Raw genomic sequence first — 23,391 nt, 5'->3', positions numbered from 1 at the left:
CATCACTGCATGGGCTCAGGAACACCTCTGAAAACCACTCTGTGAACACAGTACGTCACCACATCCACATGCAAGTTAAAACTATACCATGTAAATAAGAAACCATAAATAAACAAGATCCAGAAACGCTGCGGCCTTCTCTGGGCCTGTGCTCATTTAAGATGGACTGAGGAGAAGTGGAAAACGGTCCTGTGATCTGACTGATTTTTGTGAATCATGATTTTTGGGAATCATGGACTCCGTGGTCGCCGAACTAAAGAGAAGGACCATCCAGCTTATCAGCACACAGTTCAAAAGCCAGCATACGTGATAGTATGCAGGTGCATTCATGCACACAGCCTGGGTGACTTGCTCATCTGTGAAGGCACCATTAATGATAAACAATATATACAGGTTTTGGAGCAACACATATGCTGCCATCCAGATGACCTCTTTTTCAGGGAAGGCCTTGCTTAGTTCATGCAAGACAATGCCAAACCACATTCTGCATGTATTACAACAGCATGACTCAGTATTTAAGAGCCCAGGTACTAAACTGTCCTGCCTGCTGTCCAGACCCGTCACCCATTGAAAACATTAGGCGCATTATGAAACAAAATCCTATATCTGAAATCCTATATCAAGTATGTATGAGAAAACATTTCACTTTCAAAACTACAGCAATTGGTCTCAGTTCCCAAATGCTTAGTGTATTGTTAAAAGGGGCGAAGCAACACAGTGGTAAACATGCTCTTGTCCCAACTTCTTTGAAATGCGTTGCTGGCATCAAATTCAAAATGAGCATACATTTTTCCAAAAACAACAAAATACCTCAGTTTCAAGATTTGATACATTTTCTTTATACTATTTTTAATTATAGGGATTTGCATTTTTATGCAGTGTCCCAACTTTCTTTTTGGAAAGGGAGCTGTAAAACTGAGGCCCTGTCATGACTATCACAATGGTACATGAGCACGCCTCTGTTTCTTGGAATATATTTGCAGGAAAACACCGGGGCAAATAAGATCCCATGCGGGGTGGTTCCAGCCGGCGGTTACAAACCCCTGCTACCCATTGGTGCACGTTCATACAAAAGGCCCGTTACTGGAGCATGTGAAACCTCCAAGAAGGGGCTGACCTGGGTAACCAACAGTGTTCAGTAGCAGGGATCACCAGTAGCGGGGGTTCAGTCGCAACGTTGAGTACCTGAGGGACAGTGGTCTCATCGGTGGCTCGGTCGGGGGGGGGCATGGCCAGAGTGGTCAGCTCCCTCATGGTCGTCTTCAGGAGGCTGCAGCTGGACGACTTGGGCTCGGACGACAACAGGGCCTGGACAGGACACACAGAGGTAACAGTGAGTACCGCTTCAGAACGACTCATGTTAGAAGGGCTTTCTGAAACACACGTGACGGATATGCACAGACCTTCAACAGGACACGTTCTGCACGTCAGTACTCTAGAATGGGGCTGCTCAAGGCAGACCCCTAAATCGTTGCCTTGCCTGTAATGTATTCTGCTTTATGTGGCGGAGTCCTGGAAGACTTGCTGTCGCCATGGCGTTACCTAATGAGGACCCGAGAAGACAATTAAACCCTGACGGGCCGAGCAGGACCGAACCACGACAGGCTCTGTTCTACCTGAACATTAATTACCCCGGCCTGGTGTCTGCCAGCTAAATCCGTCGCTTAACAGGGGAACAATTTAAAAGGCAGTGAAACTGCCTTCGAGGTCCAGATGTGAACCTGAGCGGTCTAGACTTTAAAAGGGTCCGTTCCTTCGTCTGAAGGGAGAGGTGAAATACTGCCTGCTGATGTAACTCCCCCACGGGTAACAGCCACGCCTCCATCCCTGACTCCTGTGCACGTTGCAGTCAGAGCAAGAGGGAAGAGGAGAGGGAAGAAAGACGGATTGAGGTGAACCACACGGAGAGTCTGATGGCTATTGGCCCACGGCCACGCTGAGCTACATGAGGCCTTCGTCAGCATCGCGCTGGCTGTCTGTCAGCGATGACGACGGATGGCTGTCACGACGGATGGCTGTCTGGCCTCGGGCTGGGGGTCTGAGCAGGTTCCTGTGCTTTCTGTCACAGTTGGGAACCGCAGAACACAGGGAACACACAGGCCAGTCCATTCCGGATTGCAGGAATGTGAGCGCAAGAGCTTGCCAAGACGCTGAGATCCACCTCCTCTTCTTACCTCTCCAACTCTCTCCAGTACTCTTGCCATTTCGCTGATCCCTCTCTTGGTATTTCTCCCCCAATATAAATCTCGCTCCCTCTATTCAGTCCCAACCACTCTCGCCCTGCTCTCTATTCATGATCTCGTGTTATAGAGAGGACATACAGTGGATATAAAAAGTCTACACATCCCTGTTAAAATGCCAGGTTCTTGTGATGTAAAAGAATGAGAATAAGATGAGATAAATCATGTCAGAACTTTTTCCACCTTTAATGTGACCTATAACGTGAACAATTCAATTGAAAAACAAACAAATCTTTGAGGGGGAAAAATAAAAATTTGAAAACTCAACCTGGTTGCATAAGTGCGCACACCCTTAAACTAATACTTTGTTGAAGCACCTTTGAATTTTATTAGAGCACTCTGTCTTTTTGGGTAGGAATCTATTAGCATGGCACATCTTGACGTGGCAATATTTATGCACTCTTTTTTGCAAAAGCGCTCCAAACCTGTCAGATTGCAAGGACATCTCCTGTGCACAGCCCTTTTCAGATCACCCCACAGATGTTCAATTGGATTCAGGTCTGGGCTATGGCTGGGCCATTCCAAAACGTTAATCTGCTTCTGGTGAAGCCATGCTTTTGTGGATTTGGATGTGTGCTTTGGGTCATTGTCGTGCTGAAAGGTGAACTTTCTCTTCATCTTCAGCTTTCTAACAGACACCTGAAGGTTTTGTGCCAAAATTGCCTGGTATTTAGAACTGTTCATAATTCCCTCCTCCCTGATTAAGGCCCCGGGTCAAGCTGAAGAAAAACAGCCCCAAAGCATGATGCTGCCACCACCATGCTTCACTGTGGATATGGTGTTCTTAGGGTGATATGCAGTGTTGTTTTTGCGCCAAACATACCTTTTGGAATTATGGCCAAAAGGTTCAGCCTTGGTTTCATCAGGCCATAACATTTTCCCACAAGCTTTTGGGGGACATGACGTTTGTTGTTGCAAAACAAACATCGGGAGATTGTTGTCACATGTAGCACATAGCCAGTACTTGCCAGAAATTCCTGCAGTTCCTTTAATGTTGCTGTAGGCCTCTTGGAAGCCTCCCGGACCAGTTTCCTTCTCATCTTTTCATACATTTTAGAGGGACGTCCAGTTTTTGGTGATGTCTCTGTTGTGCCATATTTTCTCAACTTGATCATAACTGTTTTCACTGTGTTCCATTATTTTGTACCTTTCTCCTGACTGATATCTTTCAACAATGAGATCCCTCTGATGCTTTGGAAGCTCTCTGCAGACCATGGCTTTTGCTCTGAGATGCAACTAAGAAAATGTCAGGAAAATCCTACTACAATCAGTGTCACTTTAAATTATGTGTAATGACTTCTATTTAACATGAATGTGATTAGATCATTCTGAACACAGTCACATCCCCAGTTATAAGAGGGTGTGCACACTTATGCAACCAGGTTATTGTAAGGACTTTTCATTTTTCCCCCTCAAAGATTTCGGTTTGCTTTTCAATTGAATTGTTCACATTATAGGTCACATTAAAAGTGGAAAAAGTTCTGACATTTCTTTTTGTCTCATTCTTTTACATCACAAATACCTTGCATTTTAACAGGGGTGTGTAGACTTTATATCCACTGTATGTCAATGCACTAGAGTCAAAGCAGGACCTTTCAACACACACCTGGATGTAGAACGGAATGCCAGCACTGCGGCGGGTGGCACACAGTTTAGAGGAGGGGTCACTGGACTTAACCTCCTGCAGGACCTCCGTGAGCCAGTGAGCAGGCAGCTGCTGCAGGGTCCGGCTTCCGCTCCTACAACACACACACGGGTCAGAGGTTACAGGACACACTCGAGGGAGGCTCGTTAGCTATGGCTGAACGGCGACAGCCAAAATAATTACGACAACACACAAAAGGTACTGCAAACATACCTTATAACATGTATTTGCCACAGACATTCTCCTCAATAGGCACCAGGCTATTATCGGGTTGTTTGGGTCACAATCCTAAACTATAGCTACCCGGCGTTCGGAAATAATTCAGACCCCTTCACCAGAATTTGTTGTGCTATAAACGGAACTTGATTAACACAACATACCACCCCTTGAACAGCTAGCAAAAACCCAGGACTGGGAGACTGGTCGGGATGGAGGAAAAGGAACGACTTCGAGGACACAGTCAAGACAACGCCGGAGTGGCTTTGGGACAAGACTGAATGTCCTTCACAGAGCACAGAGCTTTACCCGACCACACATCTGTTGAGAGACCGGAAGACTGCAGTTCACTGATGCACTGCGTCCAATCGGACAGAGCATGAGGGGATCTACAAGGATGAACGGAAGGAACTCAAAGCTCTGATCACTGCATACGGGACTTCAACAAAGAACTAAAAACATGGTCTGAATATTCATGCAAGAGATATTTCTGTTTCTGATTTTCAAAAAACTGACACTAACTTAGTAAAAAGGGGTTTCTGATTCTTCATTGTGGGGTATAGCACGTAGATTGATGGCCAACAATAAAATGAATTGAATCAACTCTAAATAAAGTCTATAACACAATGAGGAGAAAGAGAAGGTCAAAATACCTGCCAAAGAAATGAATACTCTGAAATGAAGGGTTTTGAATACATTTCACCGTATATAATTTCTCCGTTAGTGATTTTGGGAAGTTCCACAAGGGGACAGAACTTTGACCTACATACACTCTTCCCTTATGTACTGAACCTCTACCCAGTCTGTCAGTTGCACAGGGCTCCACATGTGCCCCTTCAACAGTGAAGAGGCTGCATTTGCTGAATAGAAAAATAATCGGAATGCCTGACTGATTTGACGAGGGGAAAGTTATCCCAGGGTGGTGTTGAAACTAGTGTGTGTGGAATGTGTTTGGATGGAGCGTGGAGGGTGTACATCTGGGTTACGGGGTGTTGATTGTGGGGTACTTCACTGGCTGCCTTTTGAAGTGAGGTTCGTTTCTGGGGAGGTATGTTCCTCTGGGCTCTGGAAGATTGCAGGGTGTGTGTACGGGCATAAAGCTGTGTGTGTGTGTGTTCCCCTTTGCCCATCCTCCACAGTAGATTGTTTGATCTGGCCGGCTTGGTCCAATGCCCCATGAAACAGCAGTCCTTTTCAGAACAGGAGGGCACATACCTCCCAAGAGGCTGTCTGTGCCTCCCAAGACTAGGTTTTGGGACTGATATTGATAATCTCTCTCTCACACACACACACACACACACACACACAGACAGAGACACACAGAATGAAAGACAAACACCCACAGTCACCCACCTGCACAGCATGTCATTGAGGCGTACAAAACCAATGTAGGCCAGCTCAAAAGCCCCTCTGTGACGAGACTGCAGGAGCTGCTGGCGAAAGTACCGCCCAACCCCCTCCACCTGACAGAGACAGGAGGATAAAGAGAGGAAGGGCATTAACCAATCAGGATGAGTGCAGAAGTTAGCCCTGATGGAATGGATGATGTATCATTAACCCCATCGGAAGTCATCCACCGGGGTAACACACGGTTGTCAGCCTACACATGTGGGGGTATTCCAGGTGAGGTGGAGCAGGGCGGAGCGGATGGACTAGCGCTCTGTCATTACCCTGTGGCACAGCTACCGCAGGCCTACCCCGGGCACGGTGCCAATCTGGGGTGGCACAGAGGGAACCAGCTACATCTAGAGCTGTACACACACTTCTGGGTTTCATTATACAACCCGGTTGGTTGATCACACACACACACGAGCCACGGAGTTGGACAGGTATCTTTCGGCAGTGGCCGCTTCCAGAACCCAGCCCCAATCCACATTCATATTCAGGCACACACAGGTCAGGTAGTACAGGGGAATATCCGGGCCAGGCACAACACTGAACCAGCCGTCGTGCCAGTGTCGCTGGAAATGTTCTGAAATTACAAATCAAATGTGTGGGACAGTAAGTTCCTTTGCACATCATAGATGTTAGTTATAAAGGAAAGCTCAACTATCATCCTATGGTTATAACCTCTGAAGGCAGAACATGAACAAACATAAGGACAACACTGGATTCAGAACACGCTGGTTATCTCCTAGTTAAAGTGAATGTAGTGTTCCCCTCGCCATCCCTTAAGTTGTCTTGTGGACACCACAGCCCCAAAGGACTGCTCCTGGTCTGAACTCTGACCCTGCCTTAACGGGTCCTGAGGATAACGTATATAAAGTCAGGGCCAGACGTGAGTTTTTGACAGCCCTGCTCTCAGCGAAGCCTGTTGCAGAAGCGTCCCGAGGGTTCCGGCCTGTGGTATCGGATCAACAACAACAACAACAACAACAACAGCAGCAGCGTCATCAACAGTAGCTTTCCCTCCTTGATCCTTCTGCACACACCAAAGGGCTCGGCCTGTAGGCCCGGCAGCCTGCCCAGTCTTCAAGGAGACAAGCTGCTATTTGGGTCAGTGACATAGGCCTGTGTAATTAGGACGCTGAGAAACGGCGGCACCGCTCACCGACGCTTTTCTGGGAAACGGACGCGATGCAAACAGGAAGCGTTCCGTCTAAATTAGGTTCCCCCCCAACCAACCAGGAACCCGTGGAACTTTAACGATTACACAAACGGCTCACACCTTAAATAGCTGCCCCGCCCCCCCCTTCCACAGCAGAGCATCGAGGCTCGCCGCAAGGCGGTTTGGTCTCTGCCCTCGGTGAGGTTAACCCTGTCCTCAGGTTGCACCCGGCACTCCTGGTGATGTTGCCCGTGGGTCGACCGGACAGTCATTGGGGCAGCGCTGAAGTGGTGAAGTCAGATGAAACATCCTGAATGTCGTGGTGGAGTGTGTATTCAGGAGGTAGTGTCACTGTCATTGTTCCTGACCATGTCATGGAGTGGTTTACATCCCACTGAAACAGACAACGACCAATTCTCTCCACCTAACCCTTTCATCATGACTCCTCTTACTTATCAAAAAGGATTTCGGGAAACTTTAGCCACACAATAACAACCCTACAAAGCTGAAAGAGAAATAGTGAGAGAAGTGGACCATCAAAGACCTCCAGTCTAGCTCATAGACACCAGTCCTCTCCAGTCTAGCTCGTAGACACCAGTCCTCTCCAGTCTAGCTCGTAGACACCAGTCCTCTCCAGTCTAGCTCGTAGACACCAGTCCTCTCCAGTCTAGCTCGTAGACACCAGTCCTCTCCAGTCTAGCTCGTAGACACCAGTCCTCTCCAGTCTAGCTCGTAGACACCAGTCCTCTCCAGTCTAGCTCGTAGACACCAGTCCTCTCCAGTCGGATGGCTCTGTTTCCACCGAATACCCAACTACAGCCGGGAAACAGAGGACCTCAGACTGGGAAAGACACACAGACAAATCCACGGTCTGACTCCACTCACATCTCTACAGAGGATGGAGACATATCCCAGAATGCCCCCAGTGGAAACGCTCTACCTCCTGGCTCTATTAGCGGTCCACGTCAAACATCTACCGCCCGTGGGCCGTGAACATGAACCATTAAACACCCTCAACACAGCGCAGGGGCTGACGTTCCCTGTTGCTAGGGTGCGGTTGAGGAAAGGAGACGCATGCCAGGTTGCCTTGGCGACGAAGACGCAAAACAGCGCGCTGGCAAACGCCCCGGGAGGCTGATGGACGGCGCGGTGGAAAGATGTCTCGCGCTGTCATAAATAAAACGTTGTAGTGTTGACTGAGCGTGACATCTCCATGTTAGCTCAGACCAGGTCTCAGTGTAGAAAAGGTCAGAACTACCCGAGAAACACAGAACTGGACCAATCACCCCAACAACAGAGATTAAGAAACAAACGCGGAAAAGGCAGAAAATAGAGAGGCTTATCCGGAAGAGAGCGCTCCAACCGGTTCCTCCGGGTTCTCCTGACAGTTCCCTGTGCTGACACTGCCAGCTGGACTGCACCCTGACCTCATCCATTACATAACAGGCCTGGATGCCATGGAAACCACACTGGTGACATCATAACCTCCCATACTCCGGCGCATCTGCTCGAGGCGGTGAGGTCATATCCAGTAAGCCCAGAACGGTTGATGATTAGAAGATGATTCAAGTCATTTTCCGGCAGGGTCAAACTGACCAGATACTGGCCCAGACAGTATTTGGACCGTATTTGACCTAACAGGGAGGCCTGGGGGTGGGGGTGCTGAGCAGGCTTTGAGGTGGTGTTTGCAGTGAGAACGCAGGACGCAGTGTTTACCCCGTCAGGGAGGGGGCCAGGGGGTGGGCCAGGGAGGGGGCCAGGGCTGGCGGTGGAAGTAATTTAGGAGGAATGCAACGGAAGGTGGGAACCAAGGCAGCCGTGGCCGTTAAACAGCGGGCCGGGCTGAAATGAAAGCGCTCCGCTGACGAGGGCGGATGCTAATTGAAGACAGTCGCAGCGTGGTCTCAAACGTGCTCAACTCGTTTTTCACTGCAGTAGACAAACAGTAAACACTGGATCCTGGAAACCACCTACAGGCCAGCCGTCGTGCTGGGAGTACGGGACGGCGTGTTCACGGGCGGGAATGTAAACAACAGACAGAAACTGGACAACATGTGTTCAACTGGTATTTTGTTGTATTCGGCGAGGCTCTGTTTACATGCATTGGCATCCGTCTCACCTGCTCCTCTGTGATCAGCGCTTGGTCTGGGGGAGTGTGTGTTGTCTGGAGAGGAAGGCTCTGACACACTTCTCCCAGGAGCATGGACACCTCCTTCATGGTCCTCCAACAGCACACCAACACCATCTGAGCTGTCACCCTGTAACCTTCACCCCCACCACCTAACACACACAAACAGAGAGACAAAGACAGACATACAAAGACACAGGACAGACACAGGACAGACACCCCTTGCAGTGTCAAACCAAGCGCTATACAAGTACCTACCAAACCAAAAGCATTCTAGGAGTGAGGGTAAACAAACTGTATTTCAGGGTGCTAAAAGGACTGTACAATAAGGCCTCAGTCCCATCACTTTTGGGGCAATGAAACACTGACCCCACCTGGAGAAGAACTATACTGCAGCCTGTATTAAAGCTGGACACAGTACCGTTTTTGTCCTGATGGGGTCAGCATTTCCCCACTGCTCACCAGCTGTCTCTCACTGAAGCCAAACATGCAACATGAAGTACCAGGTTAAATGACAAATGCTAGTTCAGTGTGTTGTTGACCTGTGCTGGGATGGAGCGTTTCATCGGTTTTGGCGGCAGGTTCATTGGTTCCCGACTCCTGAGTGTCCAGCTCTCTGGCGCTGGTGAAGAAATCGTTGGTGTCACGAGGCTGGATCTCCTGCAGGATGCTCTTGAGACCAGCCGACGACTCTGAGAAGAGGCAAAAACACAGCTATTATGAAGATTTACTTCAGACATGTTATGCTTTATTAGACAGGAAGGTGGTGAAAGATAGGAGAGAGCTGCAACTGAACTGAACTGAAAGTGCAGTAGGACAGACAGTTCCTACTGCACTACCTAAGTGTTCATTTAGTAGTTTTTGTCTTCAAATTTAGGAAATCAGTGTTCTGATTCTCTTGGTTTTTAAATGCTAATGTATATTCTTTATCCCAACTATAATGATGAAACATATGCGTCGTGAGTATGTTCACTATGTCGGAATCAGATCCCAGGAGGTTCTGACCTGTCTCCGTATCCATGGGAATGAGGCCTTCAGGGGAGGAGCTCTGGACGACAGGTGACACCACGTCAGACATCCTGTAGGACACCGTGATCAGCTCTGACACCACACTCCTCCACTGGCCACACAGAGTCAGACATCTGGGGACACAGCAACCAACACATCAACACTACCTACAGGGTGGAAAGGGTCCTGGGTGTCAGGTGGTGTACGTGTGCGTGTGTGTCAGGAGGAGTGTGTGTGTGTGTGTGTGTGTGTGTGTGTGTGTGTGTGTGTGTGTCAGGTGGTGGGTTAGGTCTTACTGAACTCATGGGGACAAAATGTCCCAATGAGTATAGTAAAACCAGAAAAAAATAAACATAAATGTTACTTTGTGGTTAAGGTTAGGTTTAGGTTAGGTTTAAAAGAACAATTCTACTCCCCTAATGGGGGGTTAGATGTGCACGGGCACAGGGGCTATTTATTACATTTTATTCAATTGTTTCTTTAAAGATCTCAATACATTTTTATTATTTTTTAATATTTCAACAAAACAAAAAGACGTGTGTGTGGAATATCCTAAATAAAAAGGAGGAAAGGGGAAAAGGAGAAGAAAAAAGAAACCAGACCAATAGCAGCAGGGTTATATTAATCGGAATAGATTGATAAACAAATTCGGAAGAGGATAAAAACCCAAACGGCCATATGATCCCAATAAGAAAACTCTGCAACCATTCAGACCAAAGCAGAAGGTAAAACCCTTTTTAAACCTATGGCAGACCTCATTAACATCGAGGCGGGATTAACCCTTCCAGAAGATTCCTTTATAGGAGTGTCCCAACAATTAACAAGTAAGGGCTATATGTCCCTTACAAACTCAAAGTGCCACATTAGCTAGCTAGCTAACTAAGTTAGGGTAAGGGTTAGATTTAGGGTTAAGATTAGGGCAAGGGAGCATGCAATTTTTATTTTGTGGTCCCCATGAGGGTAGCTGTACAAACGTGTGTGTGTGTGTGGGTGGTGCTGACCTGGTGTTCAGCTGCTGTAAGGCAGCTGTGATACAGTGGGCTCTGCCGTAGAGAGGGGAGGTGGCTGCCGCCAGCAGGAGTGAAGACTCCGCCTTCCTCACCTCAGTCTTCAGACACAGCAACAGGAACTGAATCACTAAAACACACACCATGGTGACGTCACTCACCACACCGAGCTACATCCACGCCATGGTGACGTCACTTACCACAAATTACTTCTGAGGGACTACAAACATGACGGCCCATTTTTAAAGTAACCTGACCCAGATTTACCTGCCAGGGTGTTAGTCTCCAAGGTGAGGGCCTCAGAAGCCTGGGGCTGGGTTAGAGATGGAGGCTGGAAGGAGAGGCCCTGCTCCTGGGCACAGAGCAGAAGGGCCTGAGGCAGGTCAGGCAGGTGGAGGAGAAGGTTGAATAGATGGGCCGCCGTGACACTGTCAAAGGGCTTAGTGCTGGTGCTGAGGTCCATAGCTGCCTGGAGCAGACACAACATCCTGTCCGGCTCCTACGTAAGGATTCAATAAGTATGACACAGATATACAGCCTTTTCTGTGCATTCCACCTAGGTCAAACGGAGAACTCTCAAGCCAGGTTTACAGTGACAGCTTAATTCTAATCTGTGTGGATCTAAGTGGTCTTTCGGCAATCATGTACAAACTGCTCTGAAAAAAAGGTGTGCAGTGTGCACCTAACGTAAGGACAACATACAACAGAGTACGTGCCCCAGGCCACTCCACGGGTCCACGGCTGGCTTCACTGACCTGAAGCCCCACAGCAGAGGGAGGGAGCTGACGAAGCAACGCAGAGGCCAGCTGCTTAACCTCCAGGAAGTTGCTGCCGAGGCAGAAGAGGACGTTCTGAGCATGTACAGGAGTCACCACCTCCCCAAGAGCAAACATATCCTCAGGCCCTGAGAGAGACCGAAGAGAGAACGAGAGACAGAGAGGGTGAGAGAAAGAGAAAGGGGGGAGAAACAGATGGACAGAGGGGAAAGAGGAGAGAAACAGATAAAAATGCCTTGCTGCAAAGAAAACATGGTGCTAAAAGTTTCCTTAAGCATTGATGGACAAAACCTCCAAGTATGAATTGCAGCATTGTGAGACGTGTGTAGTACCAGTTGTGAAGGTGAACAGTTGGGCCAGCAGGGCCAGCATTCTGAGGGCCGTCAGACAGGTGGAGAAGGAGGCCCCAGGGAGCAACACCACAAACAACCTCTCACAGAGCCAGCGCAGGAACTCCTGAGCACCCAACAACACACACAGTGATCTTTAGAACCGGCCGTCAAACTTCATTTTAGACTTAGAACATTTGGGAAGTTTCCCTGACATCCCAGGTTTGACAGACATGCTGGGTGTAGGATTCTGAATGTCCTTCGTATTTACCGGTGGATTTTAGGAACATCTGGGAATTTGGATTTCACTAGGTTAGGAGTCAGAGTAGGTCCGGGGTGGGTTCTAGGTCCGTTCTTTAGAGTAGCATACCTTGTATGTGTCCAGGACGTGTTGGGCTTTCTCACGCTGTCCCACGTCTCTCTCTTGGGCCAGTCTCCTCTGAACTAACTGACCACTGTCCTTTACTCGGCACAGGAGCTGTCCACACACACACACACACACACACACACACACACACACACACACACACACACACACACACACACACACACACACACACACACACACACACACACACACACAGACACACACACAGACACACACACAGACACACACACAGACACACACACAGACACACACACAGACACACACACAGACACACACACAGACACACACACAGACACACACACACACACCCCCAATTGGCGCTCCATTCTAACAGTCGCAGATAGTTTTCAGTTGGCTCCGAACAATCATTGGAATAGAACACTGTTTCTCAATCCTGGTCCTGGGGACCCAAAGGGTTGCACATTTTTGCCCTAGCAGTCGCACACCTGTTTCAAATTAAAGAGTTGATGATAGGTTGATTACGTCAATCAAGTGTGTGAGTGGTAGGGAAACATTTGCAACAGGTGTATGAGTGCTTGGGCAAAAACTAAAATGTGCAACCCTTTGGGTCCCCAGGACCAGGATTGGGAAACCGTGGAATAGAATGATGGATATCGGGTTCATCACTACATAACACGGTGCTTAAAGAGCAGGACCTGTGTCTGACCTTTTTGAGAAGACTGATGGTCTGCTGCCTGACCCCTGGTGATTGGCTGTTCAGACAGGAAGGCAGGAAGTGACAAAGCAGCTCAATTTCCTGTGAGGTCAGAACCTCTGTGCTGCGATGACTCTCGCACACTAAGCCAAGAGCATCCATTCGCACCTAAATATAAAAAAGTATGTTGTCGTTATCACACAATCTAAGGGCAAAAATTTGGCAACTTTCTCAGAATTCCACGGTTCTCCCGGAATCCCGAATATACGGCAGTCAGATGGGGAAAGAGACAGTAGTCTCTCTGCTAACCTGGTGGTGTTTGTGAACCAGAGCCTGGCGGAGCAGGGAGAGAGGGACCAACCCCCCCCAAAGTCCCTCCTCTGAAGACTGGACCATCCCCTGGGCCCGTGCTGCCCGCAGACATGTCATCAGAGCCCCCACCGAACCCCTACTGCCTGGGTACAGACAGACAGACACACACACACACACACACACACACGATAAAAACATCACAAAACATGTCAAATAAATGCAACTGCTTTAATAGGCTATTTCGTGATTTCATCAGATCCTTGTACTCCACCGTCATGGTATTTCATTAGTATTTATCTGTATTCAGTACACAGAGGCAGAGGTTGTTTACAATGCTAATAAACAGCTGTTCCCATTCCCAAATTCTCTAACGCAATCACAATCAAACTCTGAAGAAACTTCCTTCAATCGCTACACAGACAAAAACAGTATAAATATCCGCAACTTCATTGCAAAATCTAGAGCCTCAATGCCCAAATCCAAGGAGTCGCTGAAGGGCGATGAGACTAGCCCACCATATTGAAGAACTAGTCTTACAATGATGCATTTAACAGCAAGGAAGTTGCTTTACCGATGCGCAATTCAGGGCACCTCTCAACTGCCTTTAAATCTGCAGTGTGTGCGTGTGTGTGTGAGACATCTGTCAGATGAGCTCTTCTCAGGTCGACATTTCTGTATTGTACATTTTCTATTCTATTTTAATTAATTAGCATTTTATTGCATGACTTAATTATTTGATACATCAGAAAATATTTGGTACAGAAACCTTTGTTTGCAATTACTGAGATCATACGTTTCCTGTGTGCACACAATGCAGCAGGGATTTTGGCCCACTCCTCCATACAGACTTTCTCCAGATCCTTCAGGTTTCAGGGCTGTTGCTAGGCAATACAGACTTTCAGCTCCCTCCAAAGATTTTCTATTGGGTTCAGGTCTTAGAGACTGGCTAGGCCACTCCAGGACCTTGAGATGCTTCTTAAGGAGCCACTCCTTAGTTGCCCTGGCTGTGTGTTTCGGGTCGTTGTCATGCTGGAAAACCAAGCCACGACCCATCTTCAATGCTCTTACTGAGGAAAGGAGGTTGTTGGCCAAGATCTCACGAAACATGGCCCCATCCATCCTCCCCTCAATACGGTGCAGTCGTCCTGTCCCCTTTGCAGAAAAGCATCCCCAAAGAATGTTACCTTGAGGTTGTACTCATCCATCTCCTTCCTCCAAACACGGCGATTGGAGTTTAGACCAAAAAGCTCTATTTTTGTCTCATCAGACCACATGACCTTTTCCCATTCCTTCTCTGGATCATTCAGATGATCATTGGCAAACTTCAGACGGGCCTGGACATGCGCTGGCTTGAGCAGGGGGACCTTGCGTGCGCTGCAGGATTTTAATCCATTACGGCGTAGTGTGTTACTAATGGTTTTCTTTGAGACTGTGGTCCCAGCTCTCTTCAGGTCATTGACCAGGTCCTGCCGTGTAGTTCTGGGCTGATGCCTCACCTTCCTCATGATCATTGATACCCCACGAGGTGAGGTCTTACATGGAGCCCCAGACCGAGGGAGATTGATCATCATCTTTAACTTCTTCCATTTTCTAATAATTGCGCCAACAGTTGTTGCCTTCTCACCAAGCTGCTTGCCTATTGTCCTGTAGCCCATCCCAGCCTTGTGCAGGTCTACAATTTTATCCCTGATGTCCTTACACAGCTCTCTGGTCTTGGCCATTGTGGAGAGGTTGGTGTCTGTTTGACTGAGTGTGTGAACAGGTGTCTTTTATACAGGTAACGAGTTAAAACGGGTGCAGTTAATACAGGTAATGAGCGGAGAACAGGAGGGCTTCTTAAAGAAAAACTAACAGGTCTGTGAGAGCCGGAATTCTTACTGGTTGGTAGGTGATCAAATACTCATGCAATAAAATGCAAATTAATTACTTAAAAAACAGTGATTTTCTGGATTTTTGTTTTAGATAAAAATTACAGACCTACATGCTTTGTAAGTAGGAAACCTGCAAAATCGCCAGTGTATCAAATACTTGTTCTCCCCACTGTATGGTGTAATATATATGCATGTTACTGTGTGTACCAGCACTGTATGGTGTAATATATATGCATGTTACTGTGTGTACCAGCACTGTATGGTGTAATATATATGCATGTTACTGTGTGTACCAGCACTGTATGGTGTAATATATATGCATGTTACTGTGTGTACCAGCACTGTATGGTGTAATATATATGCATGTTACTGTGTGTACCAGCACTGTATGGTGTAATATATATGCATGTTACTGTGTGTACCAGCACTGTATGGTGTAATATATATGCATGTTACTGTGTGTACCAGCACTGTATGGTGTAATATATATGCATGTTACTGTGTGTACCAGCACTGTATGGTGTAATATATATGCATGTTACTGTGTGTACCAGCACTGTATGGTGTAATATATATGCATGTTACTGTGTGTACCAGCACTGCAGGATGGGGAGTTCTGGAGGGCCTGTACCATGTGGGCCAGACTGGAGGGAGAACAGCGCAGCAGCTTGGGGAGGAAATAGTCCAGGATATAGGTAGTCTGGTCCAGCCTGGCTCGGCACAGCACCTGGAGCAGCGGAGATACCCAGGTCCCGTGCCACCTCTCCATGTCCCCCTCCCCAGCCAGCTGGGCCTTGTGACTGACAAACAGCCTCTCTAGCAGGTCACTAGCGTAGGGTGCCAGTGTCTGGTCCCCCATCAAGCCCAGGAGATGTGAGGGCAGCTGGGGTTCCAGAGCCAACAGGTACCCTGCCCCTAGGAGCTCCACCAGGCAGGCCAGAGACCCGTACTTCCCTCTCTGGTGCCACTCCAGGCCCAGCAGAGTCTGGGTTAGCTGGCTGACGTACGGGTCACTGTGGGGGTTGGAAAGAGCCAGAGGGTGGGTATGCTGGTGCAGGAGGAGGAGGTTCTTGAAAAGGGTGTTGGTCTGGTGGCGGACCCCGTCCAGGGGGTGCTCCCAGTGGGTGTAGACGTGCTCCAGGAGGCGCCCCTGAAGCTCGGAGCCCCCACGGAGGGAGTCGCGTAGCAGGCCGGGGGCAGAGGACTGGCCACTCTGCATGCTGTCCAATGCCACTCCGCTCCACAGGGACAGCACGCGGGCTACCACCATGGCTGTGCTGGATTCCTTAATACTACAGAAATCAGAGCCGGACACAAACGATGCAGAGGCAGAGAGACACACACAATAATTAAACTTCACATTCTGACTGCCATATCTTAGGTAAGAGGAAAATGTAATCAGGTATCTGCAAACAGGCATAAAGAGCGTGTGTGTGTGTGTGTGTGTGTGTGTGTGTGTGTGTGTGTGAGACCTGGTGTCTAGGGCCAGCAGTGTGTGGGGCACGAGCAGCAGGAGCTGATCCCTCCGCGGCCCTTGCGAGGCCCCTCTCCAGTTCAGCATAGCCAGGGCCCCGTGACACAGGTAGAGGGACACCCCTGCAGGACGCCCGCTGTCATACAGCCCCACACAGCTCTCTCTCAGCCACAAGGGGGCGCACTCCGCTCCCAGCTCTATGCCTTGCAGGAGTCCAGCCACCTGGACAGGCAGAAACACACACATAGTAAGGGAAACTGAGCCAACGTCCCAGAATTCAACATATCGTCCACGGTGATTGACGAACAAGTTATATGAGTGGATGTGTTCAGGGTCCCTCACCGCTGACGCCACTTCATCTCCACAGCCCAGGACAGATCTGATGAGCAGCACCACCGCCATGCCAGCCGTGCTCTGGACCGCCTGAACAAACTCCTCTGGGACGAGGGAGAGAGGGAACGGGAACATGGGAAGACAGTTGGGCACACTTGTTTCAGAAATGGTGAGTGCTTAGACTTCCTGAGCAGATTTCCAGTAACCTCAAATGTTAGAGCGCAGCGAATAGTTGCGAAACGTTTCGCGACAGAAACTGTTTACTTAAAACTGAACTACAAACTTAACACATTTGCCAAGAGTTTCCGTAAGCTACATTTAGCTTCTGCTTGCTCCCGTTTGGTTGGTTTGGGCCCTAGTGGATAAAGCTCTGTTGAGATGCGGTCCTCACCATCTGTGAGGATGTGTGTGTAACAGTCCAGAAGACCACTGAGGGTTGGCTGCAGGGTGCAGTCAGGATTGCCTGCCTGTAGGGCAGCGCTGATGAGGTCCTGGGACCTCTGCACCACCAGCATGGAGGCCTTGACCGCAGCCAGACACGAGTGCATGAGCTGGGCCTGGAGCACATGGCAACCTGCCAGACCACTGGGGAGACAGCAGGGGGCGACAAACACACAGCTGTCAGGTGGAGGCCAGGCTCTACACATTATTCAATCCTGATAATTAGGATGGTGCAGGCTTTTGTTTCAGCCTAGCACCACTGAATAATAGGGGTGTAACGATCCATCTACTACATCGATGTATCGATTTATATTCCTATGATCCAACTACATCGATCTGTGCTCAGCAAGTTGGCCTTCCAGACGACATTTATCGATCTAACATCGTTTTAAAATGTAATCAATCGATTGTATCGATACTATGAAATAACCCATTGGATTTAAGCACGTCAGACTTTTTTCTTAGCACTTTTAATGATAAAGGCGATAAACGTTACTCGATTCAGTCTGCCTATCCGTGACGTCATCGCCCCAGGCCAGCAGCAGCGCAAAGACAACAAAACATAGCATGGCAGATGGCAGAGGAGAAGCCGACGAGCGAGAAGTTATAAAGCCACCATTGCGGTCCAGTGTGTGGAAAGTGTTGGTTGCACTTCATTTTTGATATTAATACTGTATCTGTATTATTTCTATGTTGAAAAACAACAGTAAAAGTAGCACGTAAACCTACTGTTAATTCAACCTGAAGAGATGTTGGTTGCACTTTATTTTTGATAGTAATATAGTAGTATTTTTATGTTGAAAAACAAAAGCACAAGTAGCAGGTAAACCTACTGTTGAAATGTTGGTTGCACTTACTGTACTTTTATTGAAAATGTATTGAATATTGAAAATGAGAGCAGAACATTTTAACTTCCTGTTAATTCAACCTTAAGTGTTGGTTGCACTTTATTCAAATAAAATGTGAATGCATTTGCCATTAATTGTTGTTTACTTGTTTGTTTATATCCATAATTAATTGATACCTGATTCCCTTACAAGAAACAACAGGAATCTAGGAAACCTCACCTGCACTGTCCAGTATCCAGGTATTTATTTCAGTCAAACGGGTAGAATTTGTGGCTGAAAAGATACTGAATCGATTTCAAGTCACTGAATCGTTTCGGATCGTATCGTTCTAAATGAACCATTATCGGCCTTGAATCGTATCGACAACCACAAATCGTGATACGAATCGAATCATGGTTAAAATGAATCGTTACACCCCTACTGAATAACCTAGAAGTCTTCATTGATCGGCTGTGTTACCGGGCTGGAACACAGCCTTTCATACCTGTTCAATTGGAGGTATTCACTCAAGGCTTTATGAAGAAACGTCAACACTGGAGAAACGAGCAAAGAGGCATACAGTATAATCCAAAGACATGAATGAACTGTGGGCAACGTGTCTCAGAGGCTTCATTGTTCTGACCGTGTCTGATAAAAACCTCAAGATAAACCACTTACCCTCTGCTAGCAGACCGCGTATACAACTCTCCCCTGGAAGGCAACAGCGCATTAGTCATTTACCAGGTCAGCTTATTGAAATCTGATCGAACAAGGACAAAGCCTATGAGAGGGGACTCCATACGCACCGAGAGGGAAGCCATCCAGGCAAGACGTTACTGAGTCTATCAGGTGTGGGTACGAGGCGCGGTCCGAGCACAGGGTGGACAGACAGTCGGACAGGCACGCCGACAGGCAGCCAACAGCCTGGTCCTGCAGCCAGCCTGGCACAGAGCTCAAGGCGCTGGAAAGGGAGAGAGCAGTTAGGTGGTTCTGTCGCTGTAGCACCTGCTGTCATGAGAGAGAGTCAAGCGTTGGTCAGATTCCCTGGGGGGCAGGCGTTCTACTGGAACACTGGTCGTCGGTGTTGAGACATTTTACTTCTACTCTTAAAGGGGCGCGGTCCTCCCCAATGTTACCAGCAGTTGTATGAAGAATAGGGATGGAGGCATTCAATGTTTCCTGTGCCAGAGACTGGGGGGTGCTTTGGAGTGGTTGAGGATGTTATTGATTAGCAAGAGCTACCACACACTGAAAAAAGTACTAAAATGGATGTGTTCAGTACTCAAAGTCAGCATGGATGAGACTGTCTGCTAAATGACTTAGATATTCAAAGTTCTTGATAGTTCTATATGATCACACTGCTAAAGGGTTTTAAGTGACATCCGCATTAGTGGTGACTCAAACTGTCATGATGAACTTAACAAGTTGGTTTTACTCCAGGCTCAGAACAGTGTTTTAACATCACACTAAAACCTGCACAGAACTGCAAGGTTATTAGTCTTACAACAGGTTATTAGTCTTACAACAGGTTTCAGCAGGATACCTACGACCTATTCTGAGACGTTTTATATATACAGGTGCTGGTCATATAATTAGAATATCAACAAAAATTTGATTTATTTCAGTAATTCCATTCAAAAAGTGAAACTTGTATAATGTATACATTCATTCCACACACGGATATATTTCAAGTGTTTATTTCTTTTTATTTTAATGATTATTACTGACAACTAATGAAAACCCCAAATTCAGTATCTCAGAAAATTTGAATAGTGAAAAGATTCAATATTGAAGACACCTGGTGCCACACCCTAATCAGCTAATTAACCCAAAACACCTGCAAAGGCCTTTAAATGGTCTCTCAATCTAGTTCTGTAGGTTACACAATCATGGGGAAGACTGCTGACTTGGCAGCTGTCCAAAATACCACCATTGACACCTTGCACAAGGAGGGCAAAACACAAAAGGTCATAGCTAAAGAGGCTGGCTGTTCACAGAGCTCTGTGTCCAAGGATGTGGTAGAAAAAAAGTGTACAAGCAATAGGGTTAACCGCACCCTGGAAAGATTGTGAAACAAAACCCATTCAAAAATGTGGGGGAGATTCACGAAGACTGGACTGCAGCTGGAGTCAGTGCTTCAAGAACCACCACGCACAGACGTATGCAAGACATGGGTTTCAGCTGTCGCTTTCCTTGTGTCAAGCTACTTTTGAACAAGACACAGCATCAGAAGCATCTCGCCTGGGCAAAGACAAAAAGGACTGGACTGCTGCTGAGTTATGTTCTCTGATGAAAGTAAATTTTGCATTTCCTTTGGAAATCAAGGTCCCAGAGTCTGGAGGAAGGGAGGAGAGGCACAGAATCCATGTTGCTTGAAGTCCAGTGTAAAGTCTCCACAGTCAGTGCTGGTTTGTGGTGCCATGTCATCTGCTGGTGTTGATCCACTGTGTTTTCTGAGGTCCAAGGTCAACGCAACAGTCTACCAGGAAGTTTTAGAGCACTTCATGCTTCCTGCTGCTGACCAACTTTATGGAGATGCAGATTTCATTTTCCAACAGGACTTGGCACCTGCACACAGTGCCAAAGCTACCAGTCCCATACTTTTCAGTTGGCCAACATTTTGAAAAATCCTTTTTTTGTATTGGTCTTAAGTAATATTCAAATTTTCAGAGATACTGAATTTGGGATTTTCATTAGTTGTCAGTTATAATCATCACAATTAAAAGAAAAAAACATTTGAAATATAGTCTGTGTGCAATGAATGCATATAATATACAAGTTTAACTTTTTGAATGGAACCACTGACATGAATCAACTTTATGATATTCTAATTATATGACCAGCACCTGTATACTGCTCAAGTCATCAACATCTTAATTAGGAGTTCCTCATTCAACCGGAAACTGAGCGCTTTTCAACACCATACGTTCCAATTGGCGTAATGAATGCCACTCAGGTGTAGTTGCGCTGGGCTCTCATGAACCAGACTATAAGGGAGGCCAGTACCTAGCGCTGGCCCTACGGAGAGGGTTCTTGGCCTGCAGGGATGTGTAGATGAGGGCCAGGGTGTTCAGACAGGCCTGGAGGAGAGGCCCCCGGGACATTTCCTCCTCACTCAGCTTTTCCAGCTGGGAGCCTGCCTGGAGGGACAGAGATATGGTTTTTCAAAGTTCGTTCAAGTTCACGCTGCAACCGCTAGCAAAGACGTCTACTATAAGCTAGCGAGTGGCACCGAGATATTTTCCCACATACACAACACATTGGTTATTAAGAGCTTCGGCTTCAATGCCTTCGATGCCTACAAACATACTTAAAATGGGAGAAAATATCCCATAACTACGGCAACAGCACAAACACAAATGCCATTGTTTTGAATAACTAAAAACAAGTTTTTTTATTCCATTTAAGGGCACATTACGTAGGCTGTGATTTCTACGCTTTCTTTTTTAAAAAGTGACTTATCGACACTGTTCATACCCTGTTTGAAAATAGTAAATCCAAATAATAATAACAATATATGGCAAAAGCAATCGCAATTAAATATTTCCTCCAAATCGTGCAGCCCCAGTACCAACTCTAAAACATCAGGTATACAAGGGGGCGTGGCTACTCAATGACAGAAAAGTCATCATCCGAAATGATGCAAAGACCCTCTAACAGGCAAAATGCTGAGAATAATTTTTTACTCTCTGTGATTTTCATCCTGTGGCTGGTAGGAAGGAGAGATTAAATGTCAACAGTAGGAGTAGTAATCTTGGAGTAGTAATCTTGTAACAGCCAGGCTTTATTTTGCTCTGTTTGTGTGTGTCCCTTGTTTTTATTTTCAATCTCCTGGCACATTGCAAAATTCACTCAACATGTTAACAGTAGCCAAACTTAATTGACAAAGTATTTTCTCTCACAATTAGCTGGAAGCGCATCCGGTCATCAATTTACATATTTGTAGTTTGAGTTCCCTATCTTCTGAAAAATGCTAAATGGAAATGCAAATGTCAGATATATACAGACCAGCATACCTGAAATGTTACTTAATAGCCTAACAGTGGATATTTTGCCTCAGATTACTTCCAACAAATGGACATAACTAGCAGACAACAGAAGAATAGGATTCTTAATAGGAATTCTAACTCCTGCACACACCTTCTTAACCTTTCCAACCTTGGACTCTGGGCATTAGATACATAATTAAATACTGACAGACTAAGTCAGTTGAGAAAATGAGTCTGTCAGTATTAACGTCAGTTGAGAAAATGAGAAAGACAATGGACACCAACCTTCTTGACCAGTTGGATCTGCTGCACTGGGTCAGCCAAAACCAGACAGTCTTGTAGGGTCTGGGCTAGCTGTCTGATCAACTCTTCTCCTCCACCCACAGACAGTGAGACTGAGAAGCAGAAATGATCCTGTTACACCAGGAGAGACAATTCCACATTTGCCAACACAAACCACATCTGCTCACCTATCAACTTGTCAAGCTTGTCCTTGTCCAAGACCACAGCCTCCACTTTCACAGTTTTCTTCTTGGTCACCATTTCTCTGCAACAAGCCAAACAGGGAACAGTAAAACAACCACTTGATTTGTGGCAGCGACAGGATGCATAGTGATCCAGATGTCCAATTCGACTGAAGTTCTCCAGGGTCAAGACTGATTATGACCACACTGTAGTAGGTCTGGTATGGAACTCTAGAGTCTGGACTGGAACAACTATCCTAAAGCTAGCTAGCTAGCTGCGTCTTACTTGCAAGACATTTATTTACGTGTGTTGTGTATTCATTCGCGACGTAATTTTGTCTGAAGATAATGTACCAGTAGTAACATCTTCACATATAGTAATGTAGTTGGCTAGAGAGCTTCATTACGCTAGTGTAACGTTAGTCATTACCTGTTAGCATGCAATAAGGGAAGTGAACGTTACTTCACTAATGTAGCGTAAAAAAAAACGACTCACCGGGATTTGAGTGATTTCACGTTAAAGGAATGAATGTGGACCTTTTAATAAACATGAACAATTGCACAGCCTGATTACACAAACAACCGTTTCTGCGGCTTCCCTCAACTACTGCCAGCAACCATCATGATACACGTGTATGCTATTCCGGGGTTTTAGTAAACCCACCCTGCCAATTCTCTTATTGGCCATTTTCTTTTCTAAATCTATTGTCGACTTACATTGGTTAAAACCAATGTCAATA

General features: G+C 46.9%; 1 protein-coding gene across 2 annotated transcripts in view; it reads right to left on the bottom strand.

Annotated features, from left to right (window-relative positions):
• The window catches only part of thada (THADA armadillo repeat containing), a 66,448-nt gene extending 43,129 nt beyond the window's left edge, over nucleotides 1-23,319 (bottom strand). The window contains exons 1-24 of one of the 2 annotated variants that reach the window (XM_034292558.1): nucleotides 23,148-23,319; nucleotides 22,658-22,734; nucleotides 22,473-22,582; nucleotides 21,205-21,338; nucleotides 19,005-19,159; nucleotides 18,877-18,909; nucleotides 18,704-18,752; nucleotides 17,322-17,515; nucleotides 16,940-17,034; nucleotides 16,596-16,819; nucleotides 15,718-16,415; nucleotides 13,250-13,395; nucleotides 12,953-13,108; nucleotides 12,268-12,375; nucleotides 11,901-12,024; nucleotides 11,548-11,696; nucleotides 11,060-11,291; nucleotides 10,787-10,922; nucleotides 9,783-9,919; nucleotides 9,320-9,469; nucleotides 8,769-8,929; nucleotides 5,455-5,564; nucleotides 3,847-3,979; nucleotides 1,186-1,308 (exon numbers count right to left, since the gene is read on the bottom strand). In XM_034292558.1, coding sequence (XP_034148449.1) covers nucleotides 1,186-1,308; nucleotides 3,847-3,979; nucleotides 5,455-5,564; nucleotides 8,769-8,929; nucleotides 9,320-9,469; nucleotides 9,783-9,919; nucleotides 10,787-10,922; nucleotides 11,060-11,291; nucleotides 11,548-11,696; nucleotides 11,901-12,024; nucleotides 12,268-12,375; nucleotides 12,953-13,108; nucleotides 13,250-13,395; nucleotides 15,718-16,415; nucleotides 16,596-16,819; nucleotides 16,940-17,034; nucleotides 17,322-17,515; nucleotides 18,704-18,752; nucleotides 18,877-18,909; nucleotides 19,005-19,159; nucleotides 21,205-21,338; nucleotides 22,473-22,582; nucleotides 22,658-22,730 — 3,630 coding nt within the window. In that variant the 5' untranslated portion in view covers nucleotides 22,731-22,734; nucleotides 23,148-23,319. The remainder of the gene's footprint in view (nucleotides 1-1,185; nucleotides 1,309-3,846; nucleotides 3,980-5,454; nucleotides 5,565-8,768; nucleotides 8,930-9,319; nucleotides 9,470-9,782; nucleotides 9,920-10,786; nucleotides 10,923-11,059; nucleotides 11,292-11,547; nucleotides 11,697-11,900; nucleotides 12,025-12,267; nucleotides 12,376-12,952; nucleotides 13,109-13,249; nucleotides 13,396-15,717; nucleotides 16,416-16,595; nucleotides 16,820-16,939; nucleotides 17,035-17,321; nucleotides 17,516-18,703; nucleotides 18,753-18,876; nucleotides 18,910-19,004; nucleotides 19,160-21,204; nucleotides 21,339-22,472; nucleotides 22,583-22,657; nucleotides 22,735-23,147) is intronic. The other variant, XM_034292557.1, reaches the window with a different exon arrangement.
• Between the last annotated feature and the right edge of the window lie 72 nt (nucleotides 23,320-23,391).

The sequence above is a fragment of the Esox lucius genome, chromosome 6 (assembly GCF_011004845.1).
Source record: "Esox lucius isolate fEsoLuc1 chromosome 6, fEsoLuc1.pri, whole genome shotgun sequence".
Lineage (NCBI taxonomy): Eukaryota > Metazoa > Chordata > Actinopteri > Esociformes > Esocidae > Esox > Esox lucius.
This window is presented reverse-complemented; position numbering and strand designations above follow the sequence as displayed.